We start from the raw sequence: 22,568 nt of genomic DNA, 5'->3' as shown, positions 1-22,568 counted from the left end.
TAGGGAGGTTATAATAAGAGACTAGGGTCCCAATCCTCTCCATGGACATGGAGGAAGGGCCCAAACTATCAGGCTCTTGACCCCGGGAAGTTGTAGCCGCATTACCGGAGGCCTCACGGGCTTCCGGAGCCTGCCCTTCAGGGAACCCCCAAGCTCCCCCCGAGCTCGAGGAGACCTCGCCCTGGTTACCGTCTCGGAAAAAGCCACCGTGGTACGGATATCTAGACATTGCTTGGACAGAATAGAGGACTCACTAGGAAAGTGGACTGAGAAAGCAACGGAAACGGGGAGAGCTCGAGCAAACAAGGTGAAGGTGCGACCTCAAAACTGAATGCAAGGCAAGTTGGCGTAAAGAAAATGAGGCCTGGGGCCCTCCTATTTATAGCCGTTGTGCCAGAAAAATCAACGGTCTCGATCAAAGCAGATATGACGGCATACAATAATGTCAGCCGCACGTCCTCCGAAACTGAAGTAAAGACGGCTGCACGTCTTCCCAAATTGAATGTAGTTTGACACGTTTTTTGGCGCCCAAAAATCCAGAAGTCACCTGACATCCACGCGTACACATCATGTAGTCAGTCAACCTAGTTTTGAATATGGGTCAAATCCACCCATCACTTCATGAACTCCCCACGCTAGAGTGAGACTCTTAGCCCAGGGAATGGGGGGCAATTAATTGAGGGTGATTTGACTCGACCTCCTAACTAAGGGACACGTGGATATGACTCGACATAAGTGACAGCTCAGCATGACAGCCTAGCCGCAACTCGGCGTAATAAGCTTGCTGAAACCCCGACAGAACAGCTCGCCACAAGGCAGCTCGCTACAACTCGTTACAGAACGACTTGCTGCAAGACAACTCGCTACGAAGGAGTTCGTTACAAGGGAGCTCGCTATTGAGTAACCCGGAGTCTTCGGGTAACGTCTTATCCGACAAGACCGTGCTTTTCAGTCTGCTCCCACGTCTCTTGTCCGGCGGCGTAGCACCTGCCAGTCCAAAGGACTGCGCCCACGTCTCACGTCAGGCGGCGCACATGCCAGCTCTGCATAACGTCTCTCAAGTGACAGGACCATACCCTGCGCAAATCAAATCAGTCTGACGAATAATGGTTGTAGCAGAGAGCTAGAGGCGGTTACACCCGATTTGCAGCGCATTAATATATAAGGGCTCCAACCCCCAAGAAAAAGGTAATTTGAATTTTTGGTAATCGACTAGTGCGCATCTCCACTCTTAGCTCGCCATTACTCTCTAAGCTTCTCTCTCAGAGTTCTAACTTAAGCATCGGAGTGTTCCCGCCGGGCGAGCTCCCCGGAAATCCTTCATCTTTTCCTTCTTAGGTGCTGTCCGTTGTCAGTTAAAAGCGAGGCCCCATCCAGCTAGGAGTGACCAGATCATGCTACATCAATTATTATTATTATTATTATTATGAATAAGGCAAGGTAAATTTATTAGAAAAGAAAACAAAGTTTACAAAACATATATGAAAAGTAAAAAACATAGACAAAGCAAATCCCACTAGCCACTCCAACAAAACAAACTTTGAGTACGCCTGAGATCACAAAAACAACACCCAAACACAAAGAGATCGGTTATTCTACCTACAGAGGCCCAAAGCACCCCTAAACCATGGAAAAAAAAACTCGCTACAAGTTCCACAGGAAGGAGGACAACAATTGACAGGTCATAATAGTCCATCACCAACGTAAACAAAGCAGATCTCACAGTCCATTATTATTTTTGTGTATTATTTTTCATACATAAAATTTGAAAATTACTCTATAATAATTCAAATATATTCTTTTAACAATAATATGATAAACATATACCTACAACGCACGTGCACCCCGCTAGTAATCCATCAAACATATGAGTGTCCACCCGAGTTAATTAGTATAATACACTCATTTGGGCTCGAAATTTTGGGTTGGGCCCATTCAAATTTTGACAAAATGATAACTTGAACTTGCCTAAGTTACACGGCTATGCATACATGATACATTGACAATTTATTTAATCAATCACAATCCAAAGTCAAATAGTAAACACCGGTTGATTGGTTTTGTTTTTGTTTTGACGTGGGTTGATTTGCCATTAATTCATCAGATAGACAGATACCATACTATTCTCATATCATAACAGGCTTTCTTTTAATAAGAAGGGAAAGAAATAGGATAGGAGGGGACTAGTTAGATATACCTAAGTTCATGGCTTGTCAACCAACTTTCTGGTTGGTTAGTTGTAGTGGAGACTTGGTTAGTTGCCGTGAGGACTGGGGGCGGTGGCAACTTTTCAACCCAACCCACTCAATCCATTCATTAATTAGGAATTGGGTTTTATTCATTTAGTCCCGGGTCACTTGCGGGTTGGGTAACCCAACAAAGGGACATTTGTTGGATTATATTTGCAGATACAATTTTTTGAGGTGGGCCATGATCATGTGTCCATACATCTCACTGTGAGAATGAGAAACAATTTTTTTTTTTGTTGTGAATAGATCCGACTAGACTCTTACCTCTTAGACAGTTAGACGTCACGCGTTAATTTAGGCATTTGTTTTTTTTTTTTTTTTCCAAAAAAAGATATTGAGTGCAATTACTCTTGTATCCCACGGCATGGCAACATGTCAAGAACGTTCCTAAGTTTGTTTATATCATACTAACTTAATTGAGTATTTCTAAAATATTATTACCATGTTATTCTTTCATACCTCACGTAGTTTAATTGATCACGTCATTCCTCCACGTGGAAAAATCTCATTCCAATTCCAAATCCTTCATCTTTTTATCAAGTTGGCCGGAAAAAACCATTGTCAGTCACTAAAACCCCTTGTAAAACCATATCAGCCCTCCACAAGATTGCCCCATCTTTGCCGTGTATTGAGAATATCTCTAAATGATAACATCGGGAGATGTTCTCAATATACGACATTGAGGGAGATTGATTTGAACTCCATATTTGTTAGGAGTTTGGATTTGCACTTCACATCCACCTCACAACATGTTTAGGTTAGGCCGTGCACCTAAAACATCTTGTATTTGTAATTTTTAATTTGTGAGTAAATATTTCAGATGCACGGTGGAAACGTGCTGTGAGATTGGTGTGAGATATACTCTATGTGGAATAGATCCGAACTCGCTTGCCGGACAACCTTTGAAAATTGGGACGTATTCTCAAGCCGAAAGACTTGGACTTGGAGACTTGGATCCAGGATCCACTACCGTCCATGGCGTAATGCATGAAAATATATGAAATGAAATGGATCGGTCCAGTGGCAAAGTTTAATATTCTAAAATAAAAACTAATCCGAATCAAGACAAGAAGGATCTCATGAGTCATGACATCAAGGATCCGAACCCAAATCCAATACCTCAGTACCTGACATTAGGATCTGAAACTGTTACTTCATTTAGGTATGTATCTGGATTTGGATGGTCCGCTCTTGGTTCGACTTTTCCATCAGACTGGCTCGATCTCGACCGGCTTCCCAATTCGGTCTTTACGGCTCTATCCCGCCCAGAACCAGAAAGTAATGGGATCTTCTGCAAGCATGGCATCCAGCCGTACATTGAGAATATCTTTCTCTGAATTTAAATATTTCAGTATACGGTTGGATTCAGTATTTGCAGAGTTTTTGATTGCAGGAGATCCGGGCTCGCCCAGAAAGGAGAAAAAGTCGTTTCTAATTTTCTATTATTATTTTTAGCCAGTATAACTTATAAGAAAAATAAAAGAAAAGAGAAGGATAATTTGGTAATAAAAGGTCAATAGGCGGGTAATTTGTCTCTCGACGTTGTTAAGATAGAATTAAGGAAGAATAACGAAAGAGGAGGAAAAGGAGGTAAGCATATCGGTGGGTCGAGTTTGGAGAAGAGGGCTAGCCGCTGGCTGGTCTATATTTCTTGCATTTGCATTTGCTTCTCTAATCGGCATCTCACCAGAAATCAAAGAACGAAATAAATATCTGCCACTTCTTTTCCTCCTCCGAATCTCTGTTTTCTTTCGTCGTTTAATGCATCAGTGCCTTTGCATTTGAAGTTTTCTTTTTCCTGGTGTGTGTCGTCATTGGTTTTGGTATCTGTAACTCCCGACTAGGTTTAGGGTTAGCGTATTTTTGAAGAGATGCGGTTGATAGGATAACGAAAGAGTCGAACGTGGATCTTTCCCATCCTCGAACAATCATGGATTCCAGTTTCTCTTCGAGCGGCAACAGGAGTTCTTCTGATGGGGATTTTGCCTTTGCTTTCAACGACAGCAATTTTTCCGATCGTGTTCTTCGGATCGAAGTCATGGCTGGATTATCAGAGAACAAATCTGACGGCGATGGTTGTAATAGCATTGCTGACTGGGCTCGCAATCGGAAACGGAGGAGGGAGGACATTAAGAAGGAAAATGGTTAGGCCTTTTATTCCCTTATGTTTCCAGCTGTAGTCTTCGAAGTTTGGCGAATTTGGATTCAACATGTTGGTTCATTTTTTCTTGTTTATCATAAATTTCAAAAATATGTGGATAGTTTCTGGATTTTGAAATGAAATTTAGCTTTGGGTTGCCTTTCCTTTTTCTTTCTTTCTTTTTTTTTGTGTTTTTCCGGAGTTTCACTTGAACTTTTGCGAAACCGGCTACTTGTTGATTCATTTATTGCATTCTTGAGGAAATATTGCATCACATTATTTATATTGTTCATTCATATCCCATCATGGTTCGATAGGGACTTGGATCAACAACATCACTTAGGAAGAATCACCCCTTAAAATGTAGAAAACCCAATTTACCCCATCTCTTGGGTTTAATCCCAGTCTGATTAAGGCTGGTTGGTTTAACCAATCATATACCTCCATTTCAAAAGACTTTCAGATAGTCTCTAAAAGCTCTTTGACTCTACTTTTGAACGCAACAAACAGAGCTCAATTTAGAGGTTCCTACACAAAGTTAGGACCGTTTTTCTAGAGAAGGTAATTTGAGTTTTGGATCTGCAGTAACTGGGTATTGTTTATGCTTCCAGCATAGTACAAACAGTCTACATAAAGTGATAGGGCTAAGAGGCAATCCCCTGTGTCGATATGATTTGGAGCAAAAATCTAAATAACTATATGGGGTTATGCTTTATGTTTTATTCTGCAGTTCTTTTAAATCTTTTTATTTTAATTTGTTTGGTCGGTATTTACTTTAAGCAGTCCTCCATAACAAACTTTTGATGTGCTCACATAGTTTGACCGTTATATGATTTTTTCTAACTTTATGCAGAAATAAGTTTACATTTCCTGCCTATTTTCAATAGGTTCAACTAGATTACCTCAAATTAAGACGTTATTTATGCTGTTTATTTCTTTTGACCTTGCAGTAGCTTAGAATTGAGATTCTTTGATGATGTTTCTATTGACTTGTATATGTGCATCTCTTTCCCTCCATTTTAGTTCGCTGTCTTGAACTTCTTTCCAGTGTCAATGTTGAACAGTGTTTTCAACTCGCTGTTGACCCGGAAGGTAGAACTGCTTGAACCATCACAGGTCAAGATTTCGGGTCCAGTTCGAGTAAAATCTGGAGAAATGTCAAAAACCGTTGACTTGGTCAAAACCATCCGACCCGGACGGTTGGGCCGTTGATCCGGTCGACCCGGTGATCGGGTTGCAGGTTGCATGCTGTGTATGCAAACTTCGGGAGGCCATAACTTTGCACTCCGATGTCTGATTGAGGTAATTTTTTGAGATCTATGCATCCCAAGGGGCTGTAAGCGCCTTGCCCCACTATTTTCACAAAATAACCTCTTTTGTGGCCTCAAATCACAATTTTTAATATTTTTATAAATGAAAAATTAAAAACTGAATTAAAAAACATAAATTAAATATAAAATAATACATATATCATATCTAAAATATAATTATACATGATTTATTGATAAAATATGTAATTATACACACACACACATACACATATATATAGATAGATGCTGATGTGGCACGGTCTCCTGGCCGGTCGAACCGGTGACCTGCGACCCAGAGGCAAAAACAGTTCGGCCTCCAGGTCGGTTTTTAAAACACTGATGTTGAACCTTTACTTATTATTGTGCTCATTGCCTTGTTTCCTTAGCTGCAGATGTTACTTGGTGCTGTGAAGAGCAGATTTTAAACTGTGGGCAGCCTGATTCAGAGGATGGCGTTGCTTATGAAAACCAAGATGAGGAACCTGTAGCTATGATTGAGGAGTCACCTTCAGGTGCTTATATGCTTTTAAGTCTTTTTTAATGAGTTCTATTCTTTTGAGTCTACTTGGGGCATTTTGTCTTCTTTTTCTGTTCTTTTTACCGCTAAAGACTAAACAAGGGCAACCTCAGCAAAACAGTATTGCTTCAATTACCTTCCTGATGAATTCATAATTTAGGTAGTAAACTTCCAAATCCATCAATTACCTTACCTTTTATTGATTAAAAAAAGGTTACCTTACCTTTTTCCCCCAAAATATGAGGTTTTAAACTTCCATATAAATCAATTCTATGTTGTTCAAAAATTAAGTACTAGAAACTTTGGATTTTTATCAAAGTTGGCTGAAACAGTAGAATCTAGATATGATGAATCTTTTATCAATATTTAAGTGCTGTAGAATTCTCAAAATTTTATTTTCGTTATCAAAAACTTCTTCCTGTTAATCTCTAATTTTAGATGTCGTTTTATGATCATGATCCTTCAAATGGCTTGCAACCTAAACACTTGTTTGAAGGGTTCCAGTTGGGGGGCTAAATGCTTTTTTTTACTTTTTCTTTTTATTCATGATAAGAGTCTATATTTATGCTGTTGTAGGTAGTCTCCTTTTGTTAACTTAGAGGAAGGGGTTGCCTAGCATCTTTATTTTTTTTCTTACATCCTCAATAAAATCTTTTGGTTGTGCTTATTAATTTAAAAAGGAACAACTACATAACCATGGCATGAGATATAGATAAAAACAAGGAACTTGTAACAGACCTAGCCCATACAAAAAGGACCTAGTGTCATGTAGAGAACGTTCAAATTTAATTTCTATTCTACAATAGGAAAATCCTAGACATTTTTTTTTATATTACATTCACACAAAAAGATTGTCAACTTCTAGGATAATGGCTTAGAATAAGACCTTCTGCCTAGATCTTAAGACCTTGATTCTCTGACATGACATGATTACAAAACCTTCATGGTGCCAAGGGATAATCTCTCATTCAATTCATCATCATCTGTCAATTTCCCTTAATGTTATTGTTGATGCATGGTCTCACTAATGAGGGTTAAAACTGTAGAGTTGAGAAAATGTCAAATTTGAAGGTTAATTTTGACAAACGTTGTGTAGTGGGGATTAATATGTATGAGAGGGAGATGGCATAAAGGGCTGAAATTCTGGGATGAGTGGCTTCTCAGTGGCCTTTAATTTATTTGGGACTATCTGTAGGGGATAATCCGAGAAATAATAGTTTTTGGAACCGATGATTGATAGATTCACCAAGAGATTAGTCCCATGAAAGAATAATTAACTGTGATTGTGTGGCCGAGTCACATTGTTAAAGTCTACAATTCTACATTCACTAACTTGCCTATGTATTTTTTTTATCAGTTTTTAGGATACCAGAGGCAATAAGCAAAATTCTGGAAAAGTTGATGAATGATTTTCTATGGGAACTAGGGGATGAGAGAAGAGACCACAGGGTTAGCTAGGAGGTGGTCACTAGATGCAAATCTGAGGGTGAATTAGGCATTGGAAACATTCAAAAGGGAAATGTGGCTTTATTTGGGAAATGGTATGGAGATTAACAGAGGATAGGGACAAATTGTGGGTTAAGGTGATCTTGAGTATTCATGGGCAAGTGGCTGATGGGTGGGATGCATGAGTCTTAGCAAGGGCTACAAAAGAGCTTCTCCATGGAGATCCATTCATGCCATCCTACCTTCCTACCTTTTATCAAGCATGATCTTTGTTCTAGAAATTCTGTGAAAATTTGGGAACATCATTGGCTGGGAGATGTACCTTTGAAAGAACAATTTCCTTCTTTGTTTTCTCTCTCTATGTTCAAAAAGGGGTTGGTTTCCACTTTTTTGGCCCCGTCTGACTTCAATTTTGGTTATAGTTGAAACTTGGACTTAAGAAGGGGTCTCGGGGATTTGGAAGCTGAGAATGCTTTGGCCTTGATTCAGATTTTTAGTGGGGTGGGTGTAGAAACTTTTGTGTGGGACAATAGGATTTGGACCTTGAATTCTTCCGGTGTGTCTCTGGAGGTATTTGAGGGTTATTACTATAGATATGTTATTGAGGAGTTAGAAGGAAGTGTCTAATTCAACCCCATTCTTCAAATAAAGACTACTTCCCTTTGGTCTCCATCAGCTTCTGGTTCTATTAAGTTGAACTTTGATGGAAGCAATGAAGGTAATTCAGGGCCTTCAGACATTGGAGGAACTTTCAAAGTTGAGGAAAGGAAGGTTATTGCTGTATTTTCTGGTCCTATTGGTTTAGGTGGTTCTCTTAGAGTTATGGTTATGACAGTAATGGAAGGGGTAAAGAAGGGTAAATATTTGAATATTAGGAAGGTAATTGTTGAAGGAGACTCAAAATTGGTTATAGGTTGGTTGAAATGTTTGATTATGGAAGTTCAAATGGCTAACTCAGGATGTAAAGATTCAGCTGCAATGGGTAAAGACTAAAGAGAAGTGCTAACTCTTTTGTAGATGCTCTTGCTAAACAAGGTGTGGGAAGGGATCAAATGTTCTAGGCAGTGTTGTAATTCTGTCTTTTTTTCACTCGTAGAGGGTTAAGAGAACTTACCTCTCCCCTTTGCTTCCTCTGTACCTTTCCCTTAATTTCATTAATAAAGGATTCTGTTATTAATAAAAAACCGTAGAGTTGATCTTAGGATCTCTGTTTTGGTATTGCACTTATGGTCATAAACAGTCATCAAAGGTGCAAGGTGTGCCAAGGTGAGTGAGGACTGAGTAGTGAAGAGCGTAGAGAGAGAATGTGGGAGTAATGGATCCTGTAACAAGTCCTAGGTTGGTCCACTTCCTCTGCCCATAATGTTTGAGTAATGCCCTCATGGTCCGCTGTTAGCCCACATTTAGTGTGCAAGCATTAGTGATTTGATCAAGTCGGCCCACTTGTGGCAGCCAACTGTTACAGTTTCGCACGTTGCATCCAGGTTGCCCGGTGGAATTATCAAATTGCCCTCTAAGGAGATGTGAATTAACCAGTCTGCCCCTCAAGGTGGGACATGTGGCAATCTCCCATTGACATGGGCTGTACAACTGCATCAGTTATCTTCTTAAAACCCTAGGGAAGAAGGCATTTGAGCTTCTTGGTATATACTTCCTTTTGATTTGGGTAAATTACAAAGGTCCCCTTGTACTATGGGGTCAGTGACAACGACACCTTGAACTTTTATGCTGCAACATTAGCATTCCATCAGTTAACTTCGAAAAAGATTCTCATTTGGTTGTTTAAAGCTTTTTAAATCCCAAAACTACCCATTTTATTTTCTCGAACAATTTTACCCTTTCACTTGCACTCTGATAACCCAACAATTCCTAAAAATATTGGTTCTCATATGGTTAAAATGGCTGGTGTGGCATACATGTACATAGGTTCTTCTCCAGTGACGACGATCAAATTACTTTCTTCTCCGGCAATAGCATAAAAGTTGCAAATGATGGTCTTTTTGGTATTGCCAGAGATTCTTCTATAACTGGCTATGGCATACCAAATAGTTCTTCATCGGTGAGATAGTTGCAACAACTTCCAGCAAAGAGCGATGTAGAGTTCTTGTCATATGGTTGTTTCTCCAGTGGCATGTTTGTGTAGCTTAGGGTTTAGGAGAAAATCAGAAAATTGGGAAGGGCATTTTCAGAGTATCTTACAAACCCAGCCGGAAATCTTACAAACTCATCTGTGTCTCTTGGATTTGCCACCTTCATCTCGCACATGTAACCAACATCTGACTCGATCACCAACACCCAACCCAGTTTGACTCATATTTTGGCTAGCTTCAACGGCGGTTTCAAGTTTGTTTGCAATCAATGGCTATATAAACTATAGTTGATCAAAATTCAAACTCTGTTATGCTGCCGTCATATCACAAGTCTTCTGAGAGCTTTGGAAAAAATATTAATTAATTACAAAAAAACTGAGTTCTTTGCAAGTGTTTTTGATTCCTCATTTCGGTCTTTTTTATAAGAGGGAAAAAATGCGAAGATGTGACGGTGGTGTATGTTCACACCATGGTTTTGACTGGTTTATTATTAAGGTGGTAGCCTTTCAATCATTTTTTCAGAGCGAATTCGGTGTTTGTTTGGATGGAAGGACAGAAAAAAAAAGAGTTCATGTTTGAATTGGTTTTCTGGTGCCAACATGAGCCCACTTGTGCGAGTACAGGGTTGGACTGGGCTTTTGGCCTCTGATTTTGAGGCTTACTTGGCACCTATCCTTCTAGTAGCTGCTTTTGCCATGTGGAGAAAAGATGTGGCCAATCAAAGCCGTCCATCAAGTATTTTAGGATCAACCAATCATCACATTTTGGCCCTCACATGATTCTACCATACCCAACTAGCATTGTATTTCTCATATGTCATGGGGGTATTTTGAAAATCTCATTTCATGCCCCATGAATTACAAAATGGGCATGTTGGTAATTTAGTACCTTCCATCAGCTGGTTTAACGGTCAGGGGGTCTTTATCACAAATGAAAGTTACCCTTTATATTTTAATGATATTTCTCTTTGGTATCGAAGACTTAAAAATGAACATATACATACATGAGAAAATTGTTCTGTTGGTATCCCTGAATTATTATCCAAGATAGGTCAGGATTATATAATTTCCACCACTAAGCTATCTCTGCAGTGAATGAGAGATCCACTGCAAACAATTTTTACTAAGCCTATAGGAATTCCTTTAGTCTATATTCAATGGTTTGCTTTGATTGCAATCAACTCAAACACTTGGTGCAAAGAATCTCTCGTTTTTCCTTAGCCCTTTACTGGTGAACAGTGGTGTTTTTTTGTCCATTTTGAATCAGTGCTAATGTGGCAGACTACTAATGATACTCTTCATTACTATAGGTGATGAGGCTGCCCAAGGTAATGAATCATCTTGGAGCATGGATTGTTGTACAGTTCTGAGAATTAGGACCATCCATATCAGCTCTCCAATTTTGGCAGCAAAAAGTCCATTTTTTTATAAGGTAAAGAATTTAACTCTCTGTCTAAAATCAGGGGAGGTTTTAGAATGACTAGCCACCACTACAGCATCCAAATCTGCTGAAACAGTGAAGAATATGGCATAAGTCTGCTATTCTCTGGATTCCAGTTATTTGTTTTGTAAGGCCATTTATGAACTAGAAATTTGCATATTCTACACTTTTTGTTTCCATCATTTTTATTATAAAAACAGCCTATGTTTATTTTCTTCTTTTTTTTTTTTTGATCAATAACACTTTCATTAATTCATCAGTAGAAAATTTACAAGTGGAAGACAAACACACTTATCTTCCAAGAGTCACAAATGAAAAAAGAAAAAACAAAGATACAAATACACTAACGTTACAGCTTAGCCCAAAACAAAGAATCCCTTTCTGCCCCTTATTTTGCTAAACCGTCAGCTAGGGAATTAGCTGATCTTCTAATCCAATATGTCTTAACTTCCATCTCCCGCACCAGCCATTTGAATTTCCTCTTCTCATTATTATACTTCCATAAATCATTTTGATCTTTAGTCAGCCACCCTATCATCACCTCTGAATCCCCTTCAATTATAAGTTTCTTGATGTTCAATTCCTTGGCTTTTCGGGCTCCTTCCATAACTGCACATATCTCAGCTCTAAGTGAGTCATCCACTCCAATTGGGCCTGAGAACATAGCAGAGATGACCCCATTTTCATCTCTAAAAACACCCCGATCCCCGATTGTCCCGGGTTTCCCCTACTGCATCCATCAAAGTTTAATTTCAAGAATCCACTAGGTGGGGGGGTCCAAGCCACACTCGTTACTGACTTGGTCTGCGTGCAATTTGCAATTTCACCCCACTTCCTCAACATATCATCCACAATGTAGTCTGTGAATATTTTCAAAGATTTCAGCCACTGTACCACCCTAAAATGTATGATAGCCCTCAGATCTGCTGTTCCTCTCTGAGTTTCTGAGAATATCCCAGAGTTTCTTTCTTCCCACAGTGTCCAACATACTGCAGCCCTTAGTCCTCTCCACATTGTCCTGCAGCCCTTAGTCCTCTCTGAGTTTATTTTCTTCTTTTTTCTTGCCTAAATTGCTATTTGACTTGTTTTGCTGATGTTTTGTGTAGCTTTTTTCAAATGGGATGAGAGAATCAGAGCAGCGACATGTAACATTGAGAATCAATGTCTCTGGTGAGAAGACAAATAAAATTTTTGCTGTATCAGTATGAAAATATAGAAACAAAGGTAGATAAAGTAACCTCACCAAAGTACCTTTTCCTTTCCCGGACAGAGGAAGCTGCACTCATGGAGCTCCTGAATTTCATGTATAGCAATACACTGACAACAACCACAGCTCCTGCCTTGTTGGATGTGCTGATGGCTGCTGACAAATTTGAAGTTGCTTCTTGCATGAGGTACTGCAGCCGGTTGCTACGGAACTTGCCCATGACACCAGAATCAGCCTTGCTTTATCTGGAGCTTCCTTCAAGTGTTTTGATGGCTGAAGCAGTTCAGCCACTGACTGATGCAGCCAAGCAATACCTTGCTGCACGTTACAAAGATATAACCAAGTGAGTTCCTTTTTACAAAAATATAAAGTTACACACCACAGCAAACATACCCAAGTCTTGCTACATGTGGTCTGAGATTTTGGATGACGTTTTACTTAGCTTGTTTGCTTACAAACAAATTAATTCCCCGTTGTATTACTTATTTTGATAAGGCATGATCCATATGCTTTCGTCCATTTAGGATACAAATTAAGAGGGTTTTCTACAACATGATTGCTTTTGTTTTCATTTGATTTTGAAATCGCCACACCAGCAAAAAACAAAAACACATTCTTGAACTCGAGAAAAAAAAATGGTTATGTTTAGGAAAACAATACATGTCTTTGAAACCATCAAAATAACAGTTTTTAAAATAAAAATACAATTTTTGTGCAGAAATTATACGACTTATAGAACATGATATTAAATAACCAGGTGAAAACATATTCTTTAAACCAGAAATCCGAACTCATTTTTTCTTTTAGTTTTTGAAACAAAAAACATTCGTAACCAGGTACATGTTTTCTGTGTTCTTGTTTTATTATTTTGAAACCAGCTGGTTTTGTTTTGTTTATGAACTCGAATTGGACCCCCCCCCCCCCCCAACGAATTTTAGATCTTGTATCTGGCATATGAGATCCGACTACTACAAGCGTGTTTTGTCCACAGGTTCCAAGATGAGGTGTTGAATTTGCCCCTAGCAGGAATTGAGGCAGTGTTGTCCAGTGATGATCTACAGGTGGCATCAGAAGATGCGGTCTACGACTTTGTTCTCAAATGGGCACGGGCGCAATACCCAAAGCTGGAGGAGCGGCGGGAGATTCTTGGATCACGCCTACTGCGACTGATCCGATTTCCTCACATGACATGCCGTAAGTTGAAGAAGGTTCTTAGCTGTAATGATTTTGATCATGAGATTGCATCCAAGGTTGTGCTTGAAGCACTGTTCTTCAAGGCTGAAGCTCCACACAGGCAACGAAGTCTTGCTGCAGAGGAATCAACAGCCGTAAGTCGTCGCTTCATTGAGAGGGCTTATAAGTATCGTCCTGTCAAGGTTGTGGAGTTTGAACTGCCGAGACAACAGTGCGTGGTATACTTGGACCTGAAGCGGGAGGAGTGTTTAAATCTGTTTCCATCAGGGAGGGTTTATTCACAAGCCTTTCACTTGGGTGGACAAGGGTTCTTCTTATCTGCCCACTGCAATATGGACCAACAAAGTTCATTCCACTGCTTTGGATTGTTTTTGGGGATGCAAGAGAAGGGGTCAGTGAGCTTTGCAGTGGACTATGAGTTTGCAGCAAGGTCAAAGCCAACAGAGGAGTATGTGAGCAAATACAAAGGCAACTACACATTCACCGGGGGCAAAGCAGTGGGCTACCGGAACTTGTTTGCCATACCATGGACAGCTTTTGTGGCTGAGGACAGCCTTTACTTCATTAACGGCATTCTTCACCTTAGGGCGGAGCTTACCATCAAACACTAACAACCCCCTTCCTCCATATTTCCGGCAGGCAGGTATAGTAAAACACCATGGTCCATGGGAGTTCTAAAGAAAAATGTACATTTGTTTTATGGAGCGAGCGAGGCATTATTGAGTCGTTAGCCATGAATGTTGAATTTCCCAAATCTCAACATTTTTTGTCTTTGTTTTTGGTAAATATTAAATCATTAGGCTATGTTTGGTTTGAAGGAAAATGTAGGGAAAAGAAAGGAAAAATAGGGAAACCTATACAAGATTTGTGAAGGTTTCCCTAACTTTCCTTTCCTTTTCCTACTTTTTCCTTCAAACCAAAATACTTTATCATCACGTTGGGTGCCAGTGCCACGGCACGGCCGGAAAAAAAACGGTGTGCCAAGAAACACAAGCTTATTTGGTCCCTTCCATTTTTCTGGAAAACGCCTCCTAATTTGGTAATGCGTGCGTGTCCGAGAAAAATGTCAAATTGAACGTTTTCCCGTTTTTTCATCCATTGTTACCAATGGCTACATGTCGTGTCTGCTGGTGTGGTGTCAATAAGATCTACACCATCACTGCCGGTGCCGGTGTCATTTGAACAAAGTATTACTTGTTTCAGCGTGCCCTCTATTTGCCTATGTGGTAGCATCAATTTCAAATAGAAAAAAAAAGAACAGTTTCTCAGGAAAACAGTTCAACAGACCTCATCCATACAGTACCCTTTTCTCAGAAAATGACTTGAGGAAATTACATCGATGCCAAACACCAGCTTAAACATCAGTTAAGATGCGGGTTTCTTTTCAGCTTTAAATCATTATTTTTCAAAAACACTTGAACTGGTCGATGATCCGTCAACCTCTGAGTTGGCTTGATTTAAGCATCTGTTTATCAGCTTTAAACCAAACAGTGTTAGCTTGGTTTAAGCATCTCATTGTTACTTCATCCGATCACTGCCTGTTACTTTTAAATATGTGGGATAAGCATGCACCACGGAAAAAAAAAAGTTTTAAATTCTAAGCAATGTGGACTAGATATGATGAATTAATGGATGTGGTCAGTAATAGTTGGGAGGCTCCATTGCCATGGCGGGAGTCAGCAGGGAAGCGGGTGTGAAGGAAAATTAAAAAGGTGAGGTCAGCCTTGAGTAATTGGAATAGAAGAACCTTCTCCGCAATGAGATAGCTGCCTTACATCAACGAACTCCATATGAAGCTAATCTGCAGAGAGGAAGAATTAGGGACACAAATTGATGAAATATTGGCTCATGAAAAGTTGTTTTGGAAGCAGCGGTCTAGAGACTCGGTCGAGGGAAGGTGATCGTAACACGAAGTTTTTTCATCCATCCACTTTAGTGAATCGACGACGTTTTACTATAGATGGATTCAAGGAGGATGGAGGTTAGGAGGAGGATGTAGAGCACATAAAGACTGTTTGTGGGATTACTTTTTAGCCATTTTCTCATCTTTACATCCTGTGTTGTCTCCCACAATTCAGAATCTAGTGCAACCACTAATCACTGAAACAGACAATGATCTCTTATCCCAAGCTCCTACACCAAGGGAAATGCGAGAAGTTGTCTTCCAATTAGGCCCCATGAAGGCACCTGGCCCATACAGTATCAGTATGTCCGCTTTATTCTTTCAAAAATCCAAGTCTTTAATTAGTCCTGATGTAGTTCAAATTATTCAATCATTATTTTTTGGGGACACTCCAGTTAGAATCAGAAACTAATTTCACTAATATCGTTTTCCTACCTAAAGTGAAGCACCCAGAATTTATATAAAATGTTATTGAAATGCTTAGAACAGTGATTGACAAGTTAATCTTACCCTGGCAAGCAGCCTTCATACCGGGGAGACAAATCATAGACAATGTTATTGTTGGACAAGAAGTGGTACACTATATGAAGCAGAAGAAGGGGAAGCATGGTGTTTTTGCCTTGGAAATGGATATGGCAAAGTCATGTAACAAGGGGAAGCATGCTGCTCGAGATTCACCGGACTCTGCCGTCGCCAGTCACTCTCACTCTCTCCCTTTCCATCCGGTGGTGATTAACAGCCATCACCGGCCACCCCCTCAGGTATTTTGGACTCTGCCCTGATAGAATCCGGACTGCTATCACCGGCGACTGATAGAAGCCGGATTCCTGTCAACGGTAATCATTCAGATTCGCCTACCCTTCCTGAACCAGCAAGAATGGAGGATTCTATGGACAAAGGAGTCCGATGAGAGAAGAGATGGCCACCGGAAACAAGAAGAAGTGGAGGTGCCATCGTCGTTGTCTTGTGTTTTCTCACTCTGCCGCTCGGGGAGTCGGTTTCAACTTCAATCTGGAGAATGTCGTCCGCGGCCGACTGTATCACAAGCGAAGTTGGATGCTCGGAAACGCGCAAGAAGAGCTTCCTTTCCCTGAACCAGATGGAACGGAAGGAAATTGAAACAAACCCAGATTAACAAAAACTGGATGCATGAAAGAAAGAAAGTGATATAGAACTAATGAAAACCCAAATAAAAAAAAAAATGAAGAAAGTGCTTAATGTGTAAAGAAAAAGATGGAAAGAAGATGCTCACCTAGATCTTAGCTTGGCGAATTTCATAGACCTTCTTCGATTCAAACCTGTTCCATTTGTAATTATTGAACGATTTGTAGAACCTTTCTGCTGCAACGCTACTGGTGAAATTCACAAAAGCGTAACCCAGATTGTTCCCAAGCCCGAGGAGTGGAGGGAGAAGAAAAATCTACAAATATCAACCTCCGAAACAAAGGGTTACTGGTGTTTTTCTTTCTTTTCTTGTTACAGAAAAAACACAGCAGAAGAAACAGAAAAGAAGATGAGAAGATTACCAGAAATCCATGGGCAGGTACACAAAGTCGTATTTAGAGAGACACGAGTCCAACCCCAACTGGGCTTTCTCGTTCTCCTCAGCACAGTGCTTGTCAAGTAAGCCCAGGTGCCCAGCAACATCTCCCTACTGACATGAAGTACAGATAAGTTCAGAAGAAAAAACAAAACAAACGCAACAGAGAGAAAAAGTGTGTGTAGATTAATGAAGAAATACAAACAGGATTCGAGGTCTTTTGCAAGCAACGATCATTTAAATTCCAAAACTGGGACTTTGATAACGTAAATATTTTACAAGAGAAAAAATGCATCCATGCATCCCGCTGTGGGAGTGGGAGGAGTTGAACGGAGATTATCTGCAGTCTCCAGCTTTGAACATGAACGGCCGCTTTCCTCCACCTTATCAGCCTTTGGTCTCCAAATCCACCTACAGCTACTCTTCTCTCGGAAACCCCCACCAGAAGGGCCGTCTGTATGACCCCTTAAATCTCACTGGAAAAAACCTTCTTGAAATACCGCCACTTTTCACCTCCATGCTCTTAATCTGGTTCTCTGCAGCAATGGTGGAGCTTGCGTCAGTGGGAAAATGCAATGCCGGTCGTGGCAACAGTGGAGGTGGAGGACAGTAGTAAAAGTTGCATGGTCGTCAGTACTGATGGCCTGAAACTGGGTAAAATGGATGAAAAAATAGAGGCCCAAAGGCCCCAAACGGTGGTAGCTGCGGTGGAAGAGTTGGAACCACCGTTGCCATCTTTGGTGCTGGTGGATAGAACAGAGGAAGAGATGGGCTTTTCAACTTGTAGGGCCTGGCGTCTGGGTTCAACATTTTTGGTTGAGAAATAGAGATGAGAGAGAGAGAGAAATATACAAGAGGAAGGAAAGGAGTTTGGCTTCAGTCCAGGCATGCTATATACGCCATGAAGCCAAGGAAAGGGGTTTTGGCGGAAAGAGTACAAACAGAAATAGAAATATGTAGAGTATACAAAATACAAGGTTTTCTACTCTACAATCTGCATTTCTTTGTAAATAGAATCCTCCATTCTTGCTTGTTCAGCATGGGTAGGCGAATCTGAACTCTGATTACCGTTAAGAAGAGTCCGTCTTTTATCAGTCATCGGTGATAACAGTCCAGCTTCTATCAGGGCAGAGTCCAATAACACTTGAGGTTTTCCTTCGGTTGCCGGTGTTAACAGTCGCCGGCGATGACTGTTGGTCGCCGTCGGTTGGAGAAGGAGAGAGTGAGAGTGACTAGTGAGGGCAGAGTCCGATGAGTCTCGAGCGAGAAGTAGGATGGATAAATGAGAAGGCAGAGAAGCCAACGGCATAAAGGATAAATTCCGTTAATTCATTTCGCACGTATTAAGCCAACGCACGAATCAAAAGACGCGTGGCGCGTCCTCGTGCTGCGCGAACGGTGCGCGTATATAGCATGTCTGGACTGAAACCGAACTCGTCGAAAGGTGGCATTCGATATTCGATAGAAGCAAATTCCAAATCAGTAGTGGCGAACTGGCGATGGATGTTGAGACAGTGGAGATGCAGATTGTAAATTCGTTCCTCGACATACAATTATACAAAAAAAAAACACATGCTTATATTTAATAATTTTAACTATTTCAAATAATAATATTCAAAATAATATTTTATAAATTAATATAACAAATAATTAATAATTTATTGAATCCATTTTTATATAAAAAGATGATTTTTTAATATCAATAAAATTATACAGATAAAATATTAATAACAAAATAATTACTTTAATATTTAACTTGCACATGATGCACATCTTAAATATTTTTATATATTTTTATAAATTATTAATTAATATTTTAATTTACATTAATAAATAATAATAATATATTTATTATTTATAAAAAATAAAAATATTATTTACAAAATATTAAATTGAATCTATCAAATCCATTAATCTATATTTATATAAAATATATAATATATATAAATATACATAAAAAATATATATAAATATATGTATATCAGTCGATTTTTTTTTCCAGTTTTTCTTGCTGACCCCCTACTGGTATTTGATGCTAGTAAATCCATTGTGATTGGAAATCGAACCCTATCGTGGGAAATAAAGTTTAAGTCTTTATTTTTTGTTTATTATTATTATTTCATTTTCATTGTTTTAATTCAAGCAATCAGGATCACAAAAATCCATCCATCTAATTCTGTCCAGCAATCCAGAAAACCAGTCAAATTTATTTCGAACAGGATCTACACCTTGTTAAATGCCGATTTATGCTACCAGGAAGATCATGAGTCAATCCAGAATGGTTGATCCCCAAACTTGATTACCTGTTTTATAAAGAGAGGTATCAATCATGCCATTATCATAATTCATATCAGTATTTTTTTTTTTTAATTCGTGCATACTCGGATTGACCGGTGGTTTATCAGTTCTGGTTCACAATTCACAAAGAAGCTGATGTTAATAAGTAGCCAAGTTTCAATACATAATTCATGGTATTTTGGACTAGTGCCACTTTGGTCCCCAAATCAGTCGCTGAACTTTTAAAATGTGTAGTCCAATATCTATGGTTAGTATCTCCGTTAAATGATATTTGAAAAGACACAAATGCCCTTTAAATATCATCTAATTTTTTTATCAACCACTTAAATGTTAATAAAAAATAAATAATTCCAAATCCTTGCCTCTTCTATTCAAAAAAAATTGAAATTACATCTCAGTAAACATAATCCCAACTTTCTTGAATAGAAAAGGCAAGGATTTGAAATTATTTATTTTTTGTCAACATTTGGATAATTAATAAAGAAAATTAGATAACATTCAAAGAGCATGTATCTTTTCAAATGTCACTTAACTGGTTAACAGACTGGTTAAGGACAACAGGCTGATTAACAACAGGTACTGAATTGGCATATTTTAAAAGTTCAAATACTGAATTGTCATGTTTTAAAATTCAGGGACCAAAATGACATTAAGTACAGGGTATTAATCGGAAATTTTCCTTTACAAATATGTAAAATGCAAAACTTTGTATTTTGTATGTATTTGTACTCTATATATTTGTATTTATACTCCTTCCAAACTGAGCCTTAATAAAAAATTGTTAATTACAATAAAAGGGGAAGTAAACTGTCTTAACTCAAGAAAAAAAAAAAAAAAACGAGTGAGTTTAGCACTTCTCTTTACCCAATTATATTTCACCTCAATGTCCCTTGTCAGCCACTTATTGGTCCACATACTAGAGTTGTCTTCCTCCGAGTCACCTTCTGATGTTGTAACTCTATTCAATTCCCTTGCTCTTTGGGCACCTTTGAGGGCTGCAATCCTTGCAGAACTAAGAGAGTCACCATCCGCAATAGGGCCTGAGAACAAGGCAAGAATAAGCCCTTCCTCATCCCTGAAAGCTCCGCCTATACCACCTGCGTTCCCAAAACAACTGCCATCTCAAGCTGCATTTTTAATCAGATAGAAGTCATAGAACCACTGAAATGTCATTACAAATACAATCCAGGGTGATCTAGACCAAGAGAAATATTAAAGCAGTGCTAGAAGAAATTGAAAGCCATGCCCTATGTATGCCTTGGACATGATAGCAGAAAGGGAGGCCAGAATTGATGAACAATCATGGTCACAGATAAACCACCAAAGAATTCCTCCTACCCCCAACCCAATCCCACCCCACCCAAAAACAAGGGCCAAGGGTACAAGTACAAGACAAACAGCTTTGTTCCCCCCTCCCCGCTCTCTATGGCCTTCCTCCAAGTGCAGAAGATGAGTCAAATTTCTAGAGCTAAGATCATAAAAGGAAAAACTTCTCAACTGATTGCTACAAGATGCTTTTTCTTTTCCTTTTTTGATTGGTAAGTCACTATTACATCAAATTCCTAATACAGAAACTTCTACATTAAACTGCAAAGCTTCAACTGTTATGGTAAAAGCTAGACGCAATATATGGCTTTTGAGATTAGAGTATCCAATTAACAATCTATCATTCAAAGGCAACTTCTAGTTGGTCATCAAATCTCAATCCATTCTTGTACTTTATCCAATCAACTTGCTCTTCCATACATGTTCTAAAACAACAATCACTGGTGCCGGATGTATCTGAACAGAGTAACAGCTCCTACTAATCTAGGAGTTGAGTCATGTTAGAGACATCGTTCTGTGTTCTAGTCTGCAGACAGTCCAAAATCACTCAAAGCCGGAAAAGCATGACTGAAGATTATTACCATCTCATTATCATCGTTGCAACCAGAGCCTAACCCAAGCTACAATTTTAAAATTTGCACCCTGGGCTCAGTTTGGGAAGAGTGCATGCAAGGTTTAGCAGTGAATATATTTCTATTTGCACTCTTCCAAAACTGAGCTTAGGGTTCATCATACAGAACCACAGAAAATTGGTTTATCTATGAAGCAGAGAATATACTTGTTTATGCACCGATCGAGCAAGTACACGATGGAGGGGGAATTGAGAGGGGAACAGGGAAGATTTAATTAAAAAAATTCATTCAATTGGAAGCCAAAAGATGGGAACAAAAAAAAAAAGAAAATTAAGAGTGTCGTATTCATACATTAAGCATGCAAAAAACCAAGGAGCCCTAATCCACAAACCATATAAAATCCACAGTATATAGATTTTTTGCTCAAATTACAACTACATATTTCGTAGCAAAAGGAAGATTAAAAGAAAATAAAACAGAAGAAATTGAAAAAGGGCAATAGATTATAGATGCAGAGAAACCCAGAAAAAAATCTCAAACCCTCGTGCGACTTCCGGTGGGAGGGACTAGATCTTATCGATATCCTCGTCCTCAAACTCGATGTAATCATCGGCGGCTCCCTCATCTTCCTCATCGAGACCGGCAGCGATGCCTTCATTGAGCCTGGTATTCTCAGGCAACTCGCCGTAGGCCTTCAAGAGCCTGGCCTCGTCGGGCATGTACTTGAGGATGACATCGGCTTTGTCGTCCTGGTAATCCCTCAAACCGACCAATATAATATCGCCGGCAGCGATCCAGACCTTCTTGTGCATCTTTCCTCGTATGTGACAGAGTCGCTTGGTGCCGTCGATGCACATGGCCTCGCAACGGCCGTTCCCGAGCATCCGAAGAACCTGAGCGTACTCCTGGCCATCCTCTTTGAAGACAAGCTCTCTCTTCTCGTCGTCCGCCTCGTTCTTCCCTCTCTTGCGATTCTTACCTCCCTTTCCCTTGTTCTTCGGCATCTTCCCAACTGCTGTTGTTCTCTATGGACTATTGGCAAGCCAAACCCAAACCCTAAGTCGCCCTTTTCCTCCTTCAGCAATCAGACAGAAACCCCAATCCAAATCCAAGAGGCTCAGATGGAAAGATGGATAGATTTATTTTCTCTCTCCGTCTCGACTCAACCCTAAATTCTAATACGTTGGCAGGCAGACGAGAATAGAGATGACTATTCTATTCTCCATCTTATGTAGCGGATGCTTTTCCGAGTTAGCGTCGAAGCTACGAGGGTCGCGGATTTGGAATGAAGCTTGAAAGGACAGATATACCCTTATTGCTTGAGAGTAAGTATCCA

General features: G+C 39.6%; 3 protein-coding genes across 9 annotated transcripts; 1 reads left to right on the top strand and 2 right to left on the bottom strand.

Annotated features, from left to right (window-relative positions):
• Positions 1 to 3,774: 3,774 nt before the first annotated feature.
• On the top strand, positions 3,775 to 14,353 carry LOC104600286 (BTB/POZ domain-containing protein POB1). 4 transcript variants are annotated; one of them, XM_010263152.3, is made up of 6 exons: positions 3,775 to 4,393; positions 6,086 to 6,211; positions 11,062 to 11,183; positions 12,299 to 12,362; positions 12,463 to 12,742; positions 13,391 to 14,353. In XM_010263152.3, exons 1-6 carry the CDS (start codon positions 4,180 to 4,182, stop codon positions 14,202 to 14,204), a joined length of 1,620 nt encoding a protein of 539 aa, XP_010261454.1. In that variant the 5' UTR covers positions 3,775 to 4,179; the 3' UTR covers positions 14,205 to 14,353. The 4 variants fall into 4 exon arrangements, with proteins under 4 accessions (XP_010261454.1, XP_010261455.1, XP_088751596.1 ...); XM_010263153.3 differs by having other exon boundaries at positions 3,786 to 4,393; positions 6,092 to 6,211; XM_088895470.1 differs by lacking the exon at positions 3,775 to 4,393 and adding an exon at positions 5,456 to 5,691 and having other exon boundaries at positions 6,092 to 6,211.
• Positions 14,354 to 15,951: 1,598 nt separating this feature from the next.
• LOC148804212 (uncharacterized) lies at positions 15,952 to 21,474 on the bottom strand. 4 transcript variants are annotated; one of them, XM_088895473.1, is made up of 6 exons: positions 20,199 to 21,474; positions 19,265 to 19,339; positions 17,242 to 17,572; positions 17,023 to 17,150; positions 16,749 to 16,848; positions 15,952 to 16,586 (listed from the first exon to the last, which is right to left on the bottom strand). In XM_088895473.1, the coding sequence occupies exons 3-6, from the start codon at positions 17,271 to 17,273 to the stop codon at positions 16,337 to 16,339; spliced, it is 510 nt and encodes a 169-aa protein (XP_088751599.1). In that variant the 5' UTR covers positions 17,274 to 17,572; positions 19,265 to 19,339; positions 20,199 to 21,474; the 3' UTR covers positions 15,952 to 16,336. The 4 variants fall into 4 exon arrangements, with proteins under 4 accessions (XP_088751599.1, XP_088751600.1, XP_088751601.1 ...); XM_088895474.1 differs by lacking the exons at positions 19,265 to 19,339; positions 20,199 to 21,474 and having other exon boundaries at positions 17,023 to 17,147; positions 17,242 to 18,882; XM_088895475.1 differs by lacking the exons at positions 19,265 to 19,339; positions 20,199 to 21,474 and having other exon boundaries at positions 17,316 to 18,882.
• A 151-nt stretch (positions 21,475 to 21,625) lies between these two features.
• On the bottom strand, positions 21,626 to 22,446 carry LOC104600288 (eukaryotic translation initiation factor 1A). The gene has a single exon (XM_010263156.3). It carries the CDS (start codon positions 22,234 to 22,236, stop codon positions 21,799 to 21,801), a length of 438 nt encoding a protein of 145 aa, XP_010261458.1. The 5' UTR covers positions 22,237 to 22,446; the 3' UTR covers positions 21,626 to 21,798.
• Between the last annotated feature and the right edge of the window lie 122 nt (positions 22,447 to 22,568).

Source organism: Nelumbo nucifera, chromosome 1 (genome assembly GCF_055504915.1).
Source record: "Nelumbo nucifera cultivar China Antique chromosome 1, China Antique-T2T, whole genome shotgun sequence".
Classification (NCBI taxonomy): Eukaryota; Viridiplantae; Streptophyta; class Magnoliopsida; order Proteales; family Nelumbonaceae; genus Nelumbo; species Nelumbo nucifera.
The sequence above is the reverse complement of the archived record's forward strand: the minus strand, read 5'-3'. Positions and strand labels throughout refer to the sequence as shown.